Source organism: Mesoplodon densirostris, chromosome 3 (assembly GCF_025265405.1).
Source record: "Mesoplodon densirostris isolate mMesDen1 chromosome 3, mMesDen1 primary haplotype, whole genome shotgun sequence".
Taxonomy (NCBI): Eukaryota; Metazoa; Chordata; class Mammalia; order Artiodactyla; family Ziphiidae; genus Mesoplodon; species Mesoplodon densirostris.
In genome coordinates, this window is record NC_082663.1 from 78,074,270 (window position 1) to 78,087,113 (window position 12,844).

The 12,844-nt window shown below is 34.9% G+C and overlaps 1 protein-coding gene across 5 annotated transcripts in view; it reads right to left on the reverse strand.

The window, feature by feature from the left end:
- MCTP1 (multiple C2 and transmembrane domain containing 1) overlaps positions 1-12,844 on the reverse strand; it is a 534,956-nt gene that overhangs the window by 161,374 nt on the left and 360,738 nt on the right. For all 5 annotated transcript variants that reach the window (XM_060093163.1, XM_060093161.1, XM_060093162.1 and 2 more), the window contains 5 exons: positions 6,063-6,165; positions 4,204-4,306; positions 3,771-3,872; positions 3,316-3,390; positions 969-1,088 (listed from right to left, as the gene is read on the reverse strand). In XM_060093163.1, the coding sequence (XP_059949146.1) occupies positions 969-1,088; positions 3,316-3,390; positions 3,771-3,872; positions 4,204-4,306; positions 6,063-6,165 (503 nt within the window). The remainder of the gene's footprint in view (positions 1-968; positions 1,089-3,315; positions 3,391-3,770; positions 3,873-4,203; positions 4,307-6,062; positions 6,166-12,844) is intronic.

The following is a 12,844-nucleotide window of genomic DNA, read 5'->3' on the forward strand; positions in this document are numbered from 1 at the left end:
TGTGCTCAGACATTAATGAAAGTCCCATACAAGGCCTGAGAGGAGGACAGAGCTCAAAGTACTAAACAGATGTGCATACACTCATTTGAATGGTAATACTAAAATGTTGATTTGTTACTATAATTAAAACTCTTCTTGTAAGCCCCTTATAATAAAGTCATATTCTGAGAAACCGGCAACTATAAGGAAGCATAAGGTACTCATATTCTGACAAATATGACAATAAAATAAAAGATTTCAAAAGAACGACTCCACTTAAACTTCAAACTGAAACCCTGAATAAGCAAAAATAATATGAGAGCAGAAAATCCCAGCTGAAGCTCAGAGGAAAGTATTCTTTCAGATTTTCTAGCTTTGCAAGTTGGTCTCATCAGCAGTTTTTAAATAACCAAAGTAAAAGGCTACAAGATGAACACTGTCAGAGGACTATTTGGATCTATCAAACTCTCACTCATGCCTTTTAAAAGCTGGAAATCTCAGAAATAATAAAATGTGCCTTAAATAGGTCACATCCACTTCCAACTGATTCACATATTAAAGTATTACCAACTAGCATTCTACTGCCAAAGATTTTCATATTTTGAAAAAATATCTACAGGACAAATAAAATTAAAATGAAGATGCTCAAGATTATTATTATTTTTTAATGCTAAAGACTTTTCTTGGCTCTGCTATTGGGATTTGGAATTATGCAATATGTAAAATTTTACATTTTAACTGTCACAGAGAAAATTATACATTGGCTGAGATGTCTTATATTCCGGAAATCTGAGGCGGGGATGTATTCTTGGACTCAGACCCTGAACAATCCATCAGGTTCCTGCCCACGGCAAATCTGCCCAGTCAAGTCTCAAAATAGAAGTTTAAAATGGCCACATCAACATAACTGTAACTATTGCCGCAGAAACATGAAGCTATGATTACTGAATTTAATGAATAATAATGTAAGTAATATAGTATGATCATACCACAAAAGCAGCGAGGCTCCTTGCGGGTGAATCCCAGTCAAAGCAACTATTAATGTAGTATGCAGCATTTACGAGCACCATGACACAACGCTTCATTCTGATAAAGTTTCTTAGTAGCAGCTATAGGAAGATGAAAGTATTATTAGAATTTGCAAGACTAAAACCCATCAGATATGCTACAAAATTCTTCAAGTTTAGTGTGATTTAAAATGGATTCATAAAGTTAATAAAGTTGTAAGAATATACCAAGCAATTTGGCTCACAAGTTAGAAGAAAAGAAGTATCTCTAGAGAAGATGAAAAGAACTAAATTATAAGTGCAATTTCTTAGTTAAATATATTTGCATAAATAATACTATCATGCAAATTGGGCTACCTCTATTCAAAAGAAAAAAAAATCTCCAACAGATCAAAAACATTTTTTTGCCACTTAGAATACTGGGAACCTTAAATATATTTAAGAATTCTGAAGTCCTGTGCTTTTAAAATGCTTTAAATGCTTTAATTTCAAGATATTTCAAAGTGAAATGGATAACTGGGGATGGTTTTATTTAGGGCCTTAGGGAAAAACCTGTCAAGTACTGCTTTATTATAGAAAACTAACATTTTTTTCACCATTTCAGTAGGATTCTCCCTTTCTTACTATCATAGTCTCATTCTCTCTCTCTCTTTTCCCTCTTTGTCCCTCTATCTCCCTCCTTCCCACAATAAATTTCACCCACGTTTTCTCATTACCTTTTCATAATTTTGGGTTCAGGGAAAAATGTATGGCAAGTACTTTACAAAATCTGTTACTAAAAAAGGTATATGACAAATTATTATATACAAAATAAGCTACAAAGATATATCATACTACACGAGGAATATAGTCAATATTTTATAATAACGACAAATGGAGCAAACCTTTAAAAATTGGGAATCACTATATTGTACACTTGTAACATATAATACTGTACATCAACTACACCTCAATAAAGAAAAAGAGATAGAAAAGCTACAGATACTGAACAAGAAAAAAAAGTACATGAGAATTGATATAATTTAAATTAAAAATTTAAAATTAAGGCATGACTGCAGCTGTAAGAAAAACAGCCTGTACGCTAGATATAGGTTCAAAAAATTACATACAGCTATGTTAATAATTAGAATAATATGTCTGCAGGTTAATATTTTGCTACTTCCAAGTACACTTCAAGGCCGATCTGGCATTTTAAAGTAGCTATGTAAAGTTAACTGGGGTCATATAGAAAAAATAATGTATATATGTGTACATACAGATGCGCATACATGCATACCAGTTTAAACAAGTTAAAATTTCTTTCAGGCAAATTAAAAAGTGTCCCTATTTGTTTCCTTCTTGGCCCCTGATCACCTTACTTTAAGTGCTACTTTTATAACTTTTAACTATAACTGTGGAAATATGTAATCTGTATTTCTGTTCAGATAGGTATTACATTTGTAACTCATGCATTGTCTTTAAACAACTACAGATTGCACTGTTTATGGTGAAGTGATTGGATTAAAAACAAAATATTTTTGGTCTTCTAATAGCACAGGAAATTATTAAAGATTTTAACATGCACAAATGAGCTCTGTAAACTTTATAACCTCAAATACATTTGATTTTAGCTGTGTTAATTGGAAGTAAACAATTTTTAAAAGGGGTAGTTTAGTACTCTTTTTTAACTTGCTATCAAATCGAATTTAAAACTACAAGTCTAATTACGAGATATCAAGCATAATTTAAAATTTCTTCATGATATAAAAATCAGGGTTCCTGATTTTCTATTTTCTTAGCTAAAAATGCCAATAATAGTTCACTTCTAAAAGATTATAGTTAAAATCTAATTAAGAGGAAGGCTTCCCTTAAAAGATAGAGCCCCCTCTCTCATGGATTAGAGGGAAGAGCTTTATACTGGGCTCACTTTACAGACACCTGCATCATACCTGTGGGTGGTCTGGACATATATTTGAACCTCAGCTTTTGGTGTTCTCATTTACACATTCCATGGCAATCAAATTGTATTTTATGTTCAAAATGATCATTCTTCTGCTAACGCATGAATACATATCCATTCTATGCAGAGCCTACAGTATCCCCTTTCCTTTCTGACCACCCCCATCCAACTTACTAGTTTGGTATTGTCCTTGTTTGATCTTTTAAGGAAAGGAAGGGAAAAGAGAAAAAGAAAAAAGAAAAGAAAGAGCCATTTCACATCAGTAGATGATCAAAAATTCCATAGTCTTCCCCCCTCCTTACCTCCAACAAAGTTTATTTGAATTTACATAGATGTTTTACAGATATAATCAAGTCTTCCCAGAGGGATTAATCTTTCCTTGCTTTTTACCTGTTTAGAGAGTCTGTTTTCCTCTTCAATGTACTTCTGTTCTTTGGGTATTAATGTTCGTAAGCTGGCTTTCACCTATACATCAACATATGTGTCTGTTATGGTTTAATATAGTACAAACATTTACAAGTTTTTCACGCAGTTCAATTTGCAATAATTTTGAAAGTTTCAAAGTCCTGGCTGCTGTGCTCATAAAATATAAATGTATACAGTTGCACATGCATGCACTTCCATTTCTGACGCCGGCAGGCAGTGGCCAGAGCACAGCCACAGCGGCAGCCGCCAGCTATAACAGAAAGTGTGGGTGTGCCAGGCAGTGGCAGAAGCGTATTCTCCAGGATACATCAAGGTTTAGAGAAAATGAGGAATGACAGAAATTCTCTACAAATCAGGAACAAAAGCTTTCATGAAACTGAACTCTTTAGCAGTACAAAAAAGCCAAAGTTAAGACTTACAGCATTAAAAATCACATCTATTTCAAGATAGATGACCCCCTTTGTTGGCCCTGTCAGCTGCTTGTTTTTCAAGACGTAGGCTTTCTGTTCACCATTTTGAATCTGCGGGAAAAGGACATGACAGCCGTCTGTCTCGCGGTCTCCACTGAATACACTCCCTCGGTGACCTTTGACCCCCAGCTGCTGAAACTGACAGAGAACCCAAAACAACTGTGGCAATTCTGACAAGTACCTGTTCATTACCAGGATCAAGTCTGTCAGGAAAAATTAACTATCATGGGATTCAACATGGCCGTGCATTGAGTATGTTAAAATTTTTAGTGTTCTTATTACAGACCTTGGTTGAGAAATGACAGATATAGAGCCGAGGGTTTTTTTTTTTTTCCTTGAGCAAAAGCAACACAGAGCAGTGTGTCAGGTGAATGAAACTTACGGACAGCAATGGTATAGCAACTTTGCCCAGAAAGTCAGCACTTCGATCCCGATCTTCATCATAAACTGTCACTTCAAGAACTGAATGGATATCTTTAATGTTGCTGCATAATAAATATATGTAAGGAAAAAAAGACTTCATCAGTGGGGAACAAGAACACAAATGCTTTTGAAAATTTAGATAGCTCCAGCTGATTTGGTATATATGTGTTTTATGTATACCATTTGCATACACATACATAAGGTAGCTTGGTATCTGACAGAATTTCCCACAATGCACCTTAGTAGACCTGATGGTTCTATTATCTGGAACTTTGAGTACAACTGTAACTTTAAGTTATAATTTTTCAATAAAATATAATTTCCATCTGGATGGGCAAAGAATAAGTTATTGTTAAAAAAAATCAGTAAGTGGCACTTATTTTTTTTTAGACTTGTCCTATTCTCATTATTACATTAATTCCCATCTTCTTGTTACTCCCACATGAAGCACCACCAGGTTTGATTTCAACAAGAGTCACAGTATAGTTTATATAATTTTTCTTTTTTATTATAATAGAATATCTCCTTTATCTTTATAGCTCTCACCAAAACTCTGACTTATTTTTGTTTGGTTTACAGTAAAAATTAACCAACACAGAGTACAGAATGAAGAAAATGTAACATTGATAGCTATTGTACCACCCTAGGATTTAGAAATTAAGTAGTGTTCCATTATGTTCCAAACACAACATACGTTAATAAACAAGTATGCAAGCTCTTCATATTTTGTTTCTAGAAAAATAAGCCCCAATTGTTGACAGCATTTATTCTTTGATCAAATTGTTTACCAAGAAAACATGAATTAAAAGAAAACAAAAAATGAATATATTCATTACTGAAAGACAGAAACCACATGTGAGAAAAGGCTTTATCAGAGCACAATCAATTAATGGCTTTGATAATTATCAATCCTATTCATTCAATTATGCATCCCAGAGAAAAACACTCTCCACAACCTTCTTAGGAGTGCAAGTCTCCTGATCAGGCTTTCATCTCTTATAAAAATGTGAAATTCCTTAAAGATAAATTGGTCAGATAATTAAATCTGATTAGTTACTGGCTCTTAAGCAAGGACATTATAAGAAATTAATGAGGAATTTAGCAGTTTCTCATATACGAAAATAAAACAGTTTCTCATATATGAAAATAAAATAAAACTATGTTAGAAAACTTAAGAAGTACTTCTGTTTGGAGAGTTTTCCTTTGTTCAGAGTTCATTTCTAAAGCCCAGCTTAAAAAAAAAAACCCACGGACTTAGGAGATACTATAGTGTAGCATCGGCAGCTTTTACAGTGCATGATTGAAAAGATTTACAAACTTTTTAAAACAAAAAGAAAATTAACTCAAAGTGTTTTCTGGTACATAGGACAGTACTTAATATTCTTATTGTGCTAAAATGCAACAAACCAAAACTAAAGCATCTGCGAATCCGAGACTGGGTTGTTTGCTGATTTGAGCAATGGAACAAATAGAGCTTTGTCCTCCTTGGTGTCAGTGCAATTGGGGAGAATTTCAATAGAAAGTGTAAAAGGAAGAAGCAGTACGGCAATTCAGTTAATGGGAGCAAAATCCTTCGTCAAATCATATATAAAATGCACAGTTTAAAAAAAATATCTGTGAAAACAAAGAAAAATGGCATACCCTTTCCCCAGGTTTCACTATCAGGAAGGTAATGCAATTATGCAGTTCATTGTTGCTGGCAAAGGCAGGCCAGATTCATTGAGTTGTTAATCAGTTAAGAATAAACGCACAAAAATCTCAAAAATAAATATCATTTAGCAGCAGTTTTGAAATGAGCTCAAAGGAATGACTACTTACAATGTGAAGACTTTGTTCCACTCAGGATTGAGATTTTTGTAGACAGTATGTGTTAGTAGCCTATCATTGTTCAGTTCAACCACACAAAATGGGTCACTTTTACCTACAAGAGATATGGAGGGAACATTTTTAGTACAAATAGCACCCACAGCTCACAGTGTCGTGACCGTGACCACATCTCTTTTCTAAAAAGTTTTACAGAAAACAAAAAGTAAAGTAAAATTTTAAAAATTAAAAAATAACATCAAAATAGAGTTAGGTGTAACTGGGTGATGCTAACAATTGTGATTCAGAGCAATTTAGAACTTGAAAAAAGTAAAAGAGAGCAAATTACATGGCTGTATTTTAATCTGCAATTTTTTTTTTTTACAAAACTACTACTATAACTGCTGGTTATGAGGGGAAACGTGATACATATCCATCCCTAAATCAGATTTTATTTAATTCAATGACCTTTGAAAGGTTCAGCCCCTTTACTTTAATGCATGTATTTTCCAACTCATCTGACTCACTAGGAACTTGTAATAGAAATTCCTAAACAAGTTTATTTTGGGAAAACTGTTATATTGCAGAATTACAACATTTTAATCTGACTTTAGATTCTCTTCTGAAATATCTATGGCATCACAAAAAGGTAAATTAGACCCTCTGAGGCAGAAAAAAATTCTGCCATTTGAAACTTAACCTCAGTAACCAATCTGCATGTTAAAGAGCAGTATTTTTTCTGTCCACCGAGAGTGAAGGATTTGGAAGTTATCATATACTCAGAGCCACTCTACTAAGCCATAGTCAAACCTCATCCATTCGGTAATTATATCTTGTGATGTCCTCAATATTTTTGTAATGTCATGTCCTGTATTGTAAGAACCCATAAAGTCATTGGCTCTATGGGGGCAGCATTAATGATATTAGTGCAGCATGTAATTTGTTTGATACCTTATACAAATGACAATGAAATCAATATTTAGAGAAAGCTGTCCAGAGGTCATATCTTTTAAACTACAATATTGATTTAGACTACATAAGAGGTTAATGTGCATATTATTAACTTTAATGATAAAGAATAATTGTTTTAAATGCATTGTGAATTGTAGTCACAGTAGTTTACACTTCTGTGAAAGCTTAAATATCACTGAAGATTTTCAATTAAATTTTAATAGGAAAGAATTCATTAGCTATCAGTGACAGATAAGCTATGTATTCCCACACAGCAGTGTATTTACTTTCCATATTGTAATTTTGAAAATGAGCCGTACAAATTGTGACTCACTTTTAATTTAATTTATTAATTTTACATTAAAAAAGAGATTTAATATGTGTGTGTTAGTTTAGTGGCCTCCTATAGCCCAGGATAATTGCGTAATTTAACATTATGGCAGTCTTTTCAGTTTTTGGTCTTGGGAATAATTTTCAATAAAGAATAGAGAACTGAAACTCTTTAAGGTCGGGTGAAAATTTTACCTCTGGTTTAGGATCTGTATTTTTCCCCACCTTCTTCAGTCCTCTTGCCCTACCTGTTACCACTCTCATTTACAACTCACACATGCCATGAAAGATGGTATTCAAAAAAATTTTTGTTCATTAAAACACGGTGTAATAGGTTTTATTTGCCACATCAACAACTTTATTTTCTCCCAAAGAATTCAGGTACAAGCATGAAAAATAGATTAGTTTTCAAAAACTTAGTTATTCTTAAGGCTCATATTAAGCATCTTCTCTCCACGCCTAGCTTTGTGCTGGGTACTATGGTATAAACAAAAGAACAGAGCATATAAACTCCAACGTCAAATAGTTTATAAAAGGTTTGGAGAGATAAAATATATCTACATATAACAAACATAGGGAAGATTAAAGCCACATTTATGATAGAATTCATGTCAAAAGAGTATTTTACTTTCACTTTAGATGAAATGAAAAGCTTTGGAAACATTTACTTAAAAGACAAGTGTAACTCTCATACTCTTCCTTGGACCTCATTTTAACTTTTCTTATATACATGTACATTCATGTTAATCAGTAAAAAGTAACTACAAAAAGATAGCACTTTTCAGTATTTTGTTCCCTCATTTTCACTTGCTTTACTTAAATTACTATTCTATTTCAACTGACTTGGTTTTACTTGCCCTCAAATGACCAACAATGTGTAATAGATTCAGTCAAAACTGTACCACTGCTTCAATAACAAAACACAAGAACAAACTCCAGAGACCAAAATCTATGGTGAAAAAATTTACCTTAAACTTCTACAAACAGAGGATGAAAATCTTTACTTGACTTTTTTCCCCATAGGAAGTATATTCAGTTGTGTAAGACTGAATACAGTTCTTTCAACCAACCCCATGGAAAGTCTCCCAAATCATCACCTTCTTTGTTGCTGTACTTTTAATTTACTGACAGTAGAAGATCTAGAGTCAGTGGTTGGCTAAAGGATCAGAAAGAAACAAAATCTGTGCTTAATGTTTAACATTTTTCATATCTTGTTAAGAAACTGATACATTTATCAAACTCTATGCCCATGAGGTAGTGGCAATCCATATTTTCTTACTATTTAATTGATTATTTCTGAAGACCATGCCTAGGGAAAACCAGTATCAGCCATCTATCACCACATTACTTAATCTCTCAGTTACTCTCCTCTACTAGAAGAAAGATGTTAAAGAACTAGAGACATTTCCACACCAAAAACAGTGTAGAGCCTTCTAAAGCCACTTTTCAGTCATTTTGCTATTCTAAATTCCAGTGGCATACCATCACTGGCAAAGATATTCTCCTATCAGAACCTCTATTATAATTTGGAATGGGTAGCCAATATAATTTTTAAGAGAACATGTTAGACATTATGCAGGATATAATGGTGCTTACATTAAAAAAAAGAGCCTTTGCCTGAGGTAGACCAAACTGCTATTTAACTTGGCTTTAATTCAAGCTGATTTTCTCCAACCTGAAATCTATTATTCCTAACCTGCTTACAGTCATATAAAAGACGGACTGTGGTCAGTGACATGACCCAATCCATGTAAATGCTGTCATTTTCATTTTTCTGAAAACTTCTTCTCAAGTTTAACACATCTTCTTTTCAAGTTTAACACATCTTTGATGTCTTCTCAGAGCCCATAGGTTAAAATTCACATCATATGGTATAGAATATAGTCTTTCATCTCCAATCTCAAGGTCCTTAAAGTCCCTTACTTGAGCTGTATCACACCTTTTGATTCCCCAAATATTCCGTATACTTCCAGAGTTCTGGGCAAGGCATTAAAGTTCAAAGCAAAAGCCCAGTGGTCTGGGAAAAATGGCCTAAACTTTGGAGGCTGAGCAATCTGGGGTTGAATACTCACTCTAGGACCCTGGACCTGTTTCCTCACACATTCAGCAGTGACTGTAATGGTCCCTTGCAGATATAATAGTTAGAATACAAGTAGCAGAATGTCTGGCACACTAGCAAGGGCCCCAATAAATAATAGCAATAATAAGGGCAATAATAGTAGCAATAATAAGGGCAGTTACAATACTTATTATTGTCATAATTGCAAGTATTTTCTGAGTTTTTATTATAAGTCCAACATTATGTTTTCAAAAAATTTTATGACTACTTTATGAGAAAGATGCTTTTACTATTTCTATTTTACAGAGAGGAAACTGAGGCTGGCAGATTATATAACTCACCAGGTCACACAGGTTGTAGTGAAGCTATTATTCAAACCCAGGTCTATCTGATCTTCAGAGCCCTTGCTCTACCCCTGTGGTCCATGCTCCCTTTAATTAAATAACATTTAAATGTAAGCCACTAGGCAAGACCTTTCCCAATAACTGTGCCATACCTCAGTATTTAGTGGGCCACACCCAAGGAAAGAGCTGGGTAATGTCTTGTGTATAGAGTCATTCATTCAACAAATATTTATTGTTTACCATGTATCAGGCACATTCTATGTGCTGAGGAGACAGACATAAAACAATTTTAAAAACCCCTGAACTTATGGAGTTTGCACTGAGGAAGAAGAAAGACAATGAATAAGGCATATACCCTGAGAAAACCATAATTCAAAAAGAGACATGTACCAAAATGTTCATTGCAGCTCTATTCACAATAGCCCGGAGCTGGAAACAACCTAAGTGTCCATCATCGGACGAATGGATAAAGAAGATGTGGCACATATATACAATGGAATATTACTCAGCCATAAAAAGAAACGAAACTGAGCTATTTGTAGTGAGGTGGATAGACCTAGAGTCTGTCATACAGAGTGAAGTAAGTCAGAAAGAGAAAGACAAATACCGTATGCTAACACATATATATGGAATATAAGAAAAAAAAATGTCATGAAGAACCTAGGGGTAAAACGGGAATAAAGACGCAGACCTACTTGAGAATGGACTTGAGGATATGGGGAGGGGGAAGGGTAAGCTGTGACAGGGCGGAAGAGAGGCATGGACATATATACACTACCAAACGTAGGGTAGATAGATAGTGGGAAGCAGCCGCAGAGCACAGGGAGATCAGCTCGGTGCTTTGTGACTGCCTGGAGGGGAGGGATGGGGAGGGTGGGAGGGAGGGAGATGCATGAGGGAGGGGATGTGGGAACAGATGTATATGTATGACTGATTCACTTTGTTATAAAGCAGAAACTAATAAAAAAAAAAGGAAAAAAATAAAAAAAATAAAAAAAAAAATAAAAAAAAGAACATTTTATAGTATTTTAGAAGGTGATAAGTACTATGGAGAAAAATTAAGTTGGGAAGGTCAGTGAGGAGATAAGGAGTGCCGGTATATATGAGTAATTTTTAAAAGGGCTGCCAGAGAAGGTCTCAGTGAGAAAGCGACATATGGGCAAAGAAACGAAAGAGGCAAGGGAGTGACTGTTGGTCAGAGAAGTGACTGTGCCTGGTGTTTCTAGGAATATTCAGAAAGTTAGTGTGTCTGGAGGAATGAATTGGGGGTGGGGGGTGAGTATTAGATGGCATAGTTAGAGAGGTACAGGGAGGGTGGTGGGTCTCTGTAGGATTTAGCTTTCACTCAAAGTGCCAGGGCAAGTTTTTGTAGGGATCTGGATTGAGGTGTGACAGGATCTGATGGCTGCTATTTGGAGAATAAGGTAGAGAGAGGGCAATGGAGGAGACAGGGAGAAGAGTTAGGAGGATATTACAATAACCCAGGTGACGTGGAGCAGTTCGATTCTGGATATTTGATTTGAAGGTAGAACCAACGGAATTTGCAGATGTCATTATCGAACAATCTATTGTGCCTGATATTATTATTTGGGAATGGAAAACAATATCCTGAGCTTAGCCAAGTCAGTCTTTTTTTGCAAGGTCAAGAAACATTCAACAAAGTGCTCTGACTAGATATTTCTAGAATCCAGCAGAGGAAAATTTAGGCAAGGAGAGAAAGGCAATTTTATTTTTAATTTCCATTTTCATCTTTTCCTTCTAAAAAGTTATGTTTTTACAGTTATCAGTGTGGATGCCAACATTAGGTCTTTACACACTATGTGATTTTTGACTAATTTAAAAAGAATTCTCCTGCCATTAAAGGCATCAAAGGGCAATTAAAAATTAACAGCAATTTCAGCCAAAATAACAGTAAACATACAATATCAAATACTATAAACTTACTACTAGAAAGCACACACTAGAGTTTTATTTTAAAGGAGTGGCTACACATAGTCAATGTGCTTATCTGGCTTGCTAAATGATGCTTTAAATGACTGGCTTTTCAGTTCCTAAATTTTGCAGTCCTGATTATGTGCCACCTAAACAAACAAAAACAATCACAGAAATACCAGTGATGGACTTAACCATTAATTACCTCCTTAATTATTCCTTCTTTTCATCCTTTTATCATTCCAGTTAGATCCTGTGATATGCTGCTTTGCTTGCTGAGAGTATTGGAGGAGTGAAGTTGACTACAGGATGCAGTGTTGATGTCTATACATCAGTGTTGTCTATATGCAGTGTTGATGCACTGTACTCTGCAAAGTTCTAGAGAGTGATGCAAAGCCGGCCCCTGTTATCATTTTATTCGGGACTGTCAGGCTAGAAGTGCAAGGAATGAAGGCAGCATCCAAAGTCGAAGTGTATTTACTTTCTGATCATTTTTGTCTATCTAAAATAAAGAGCATAAATGCATGGGCACAAACATTATATAATCTCTTGTTTCCCTCTTACTCATTCTTGTCAGAAGACTAAAGCACTCTTCCTTAACTTTTGCCATTTTGGCTAAAAGGTGCCTATCCCTCTCCTTTCCAGTGCAAGAAACTGGAGATTTTGGTTTGGATGCAAGATAGAAATTGAAGCAGTGCTGGGTGAGGACGGGGGCAGGGGGGTTGATTGTGTTACCTGCCATGACAGCTAGAAGAGAATCTTAGCTTTCCTTGAGAACATGGCCACTTTCCATGTTGATAATTTCTAGAGAGAAATAGGAATACATTTTGAAGCATTCATTACTTATTGCGTGTCTACTTGTCTCACCCCAGAGTTATAATTATGATAAGATTTAGTCCAGCTCTCAAGGCACACACAACTTAGTGGGCAGGATAGACATGTAAATACACAATTATAATGCAGGGTTGTAAGCGCTGTAATAAAGGTAAATAAAGAGTGCAATGGGAGCAATGAAAGGAAGCATATCATTCTCTAAGTCTAGAACAGGAAGAGGAAAAGAAAGTGAAGACTTTTTCCCAGTGGAGATGATGCTGGTGATCTATGCTAATTACACATCTCTATCACCAGCAATTTTAGAAGTGAAGGACTTTAAGAATTTGTGATAAGGACTATTTAGCTTA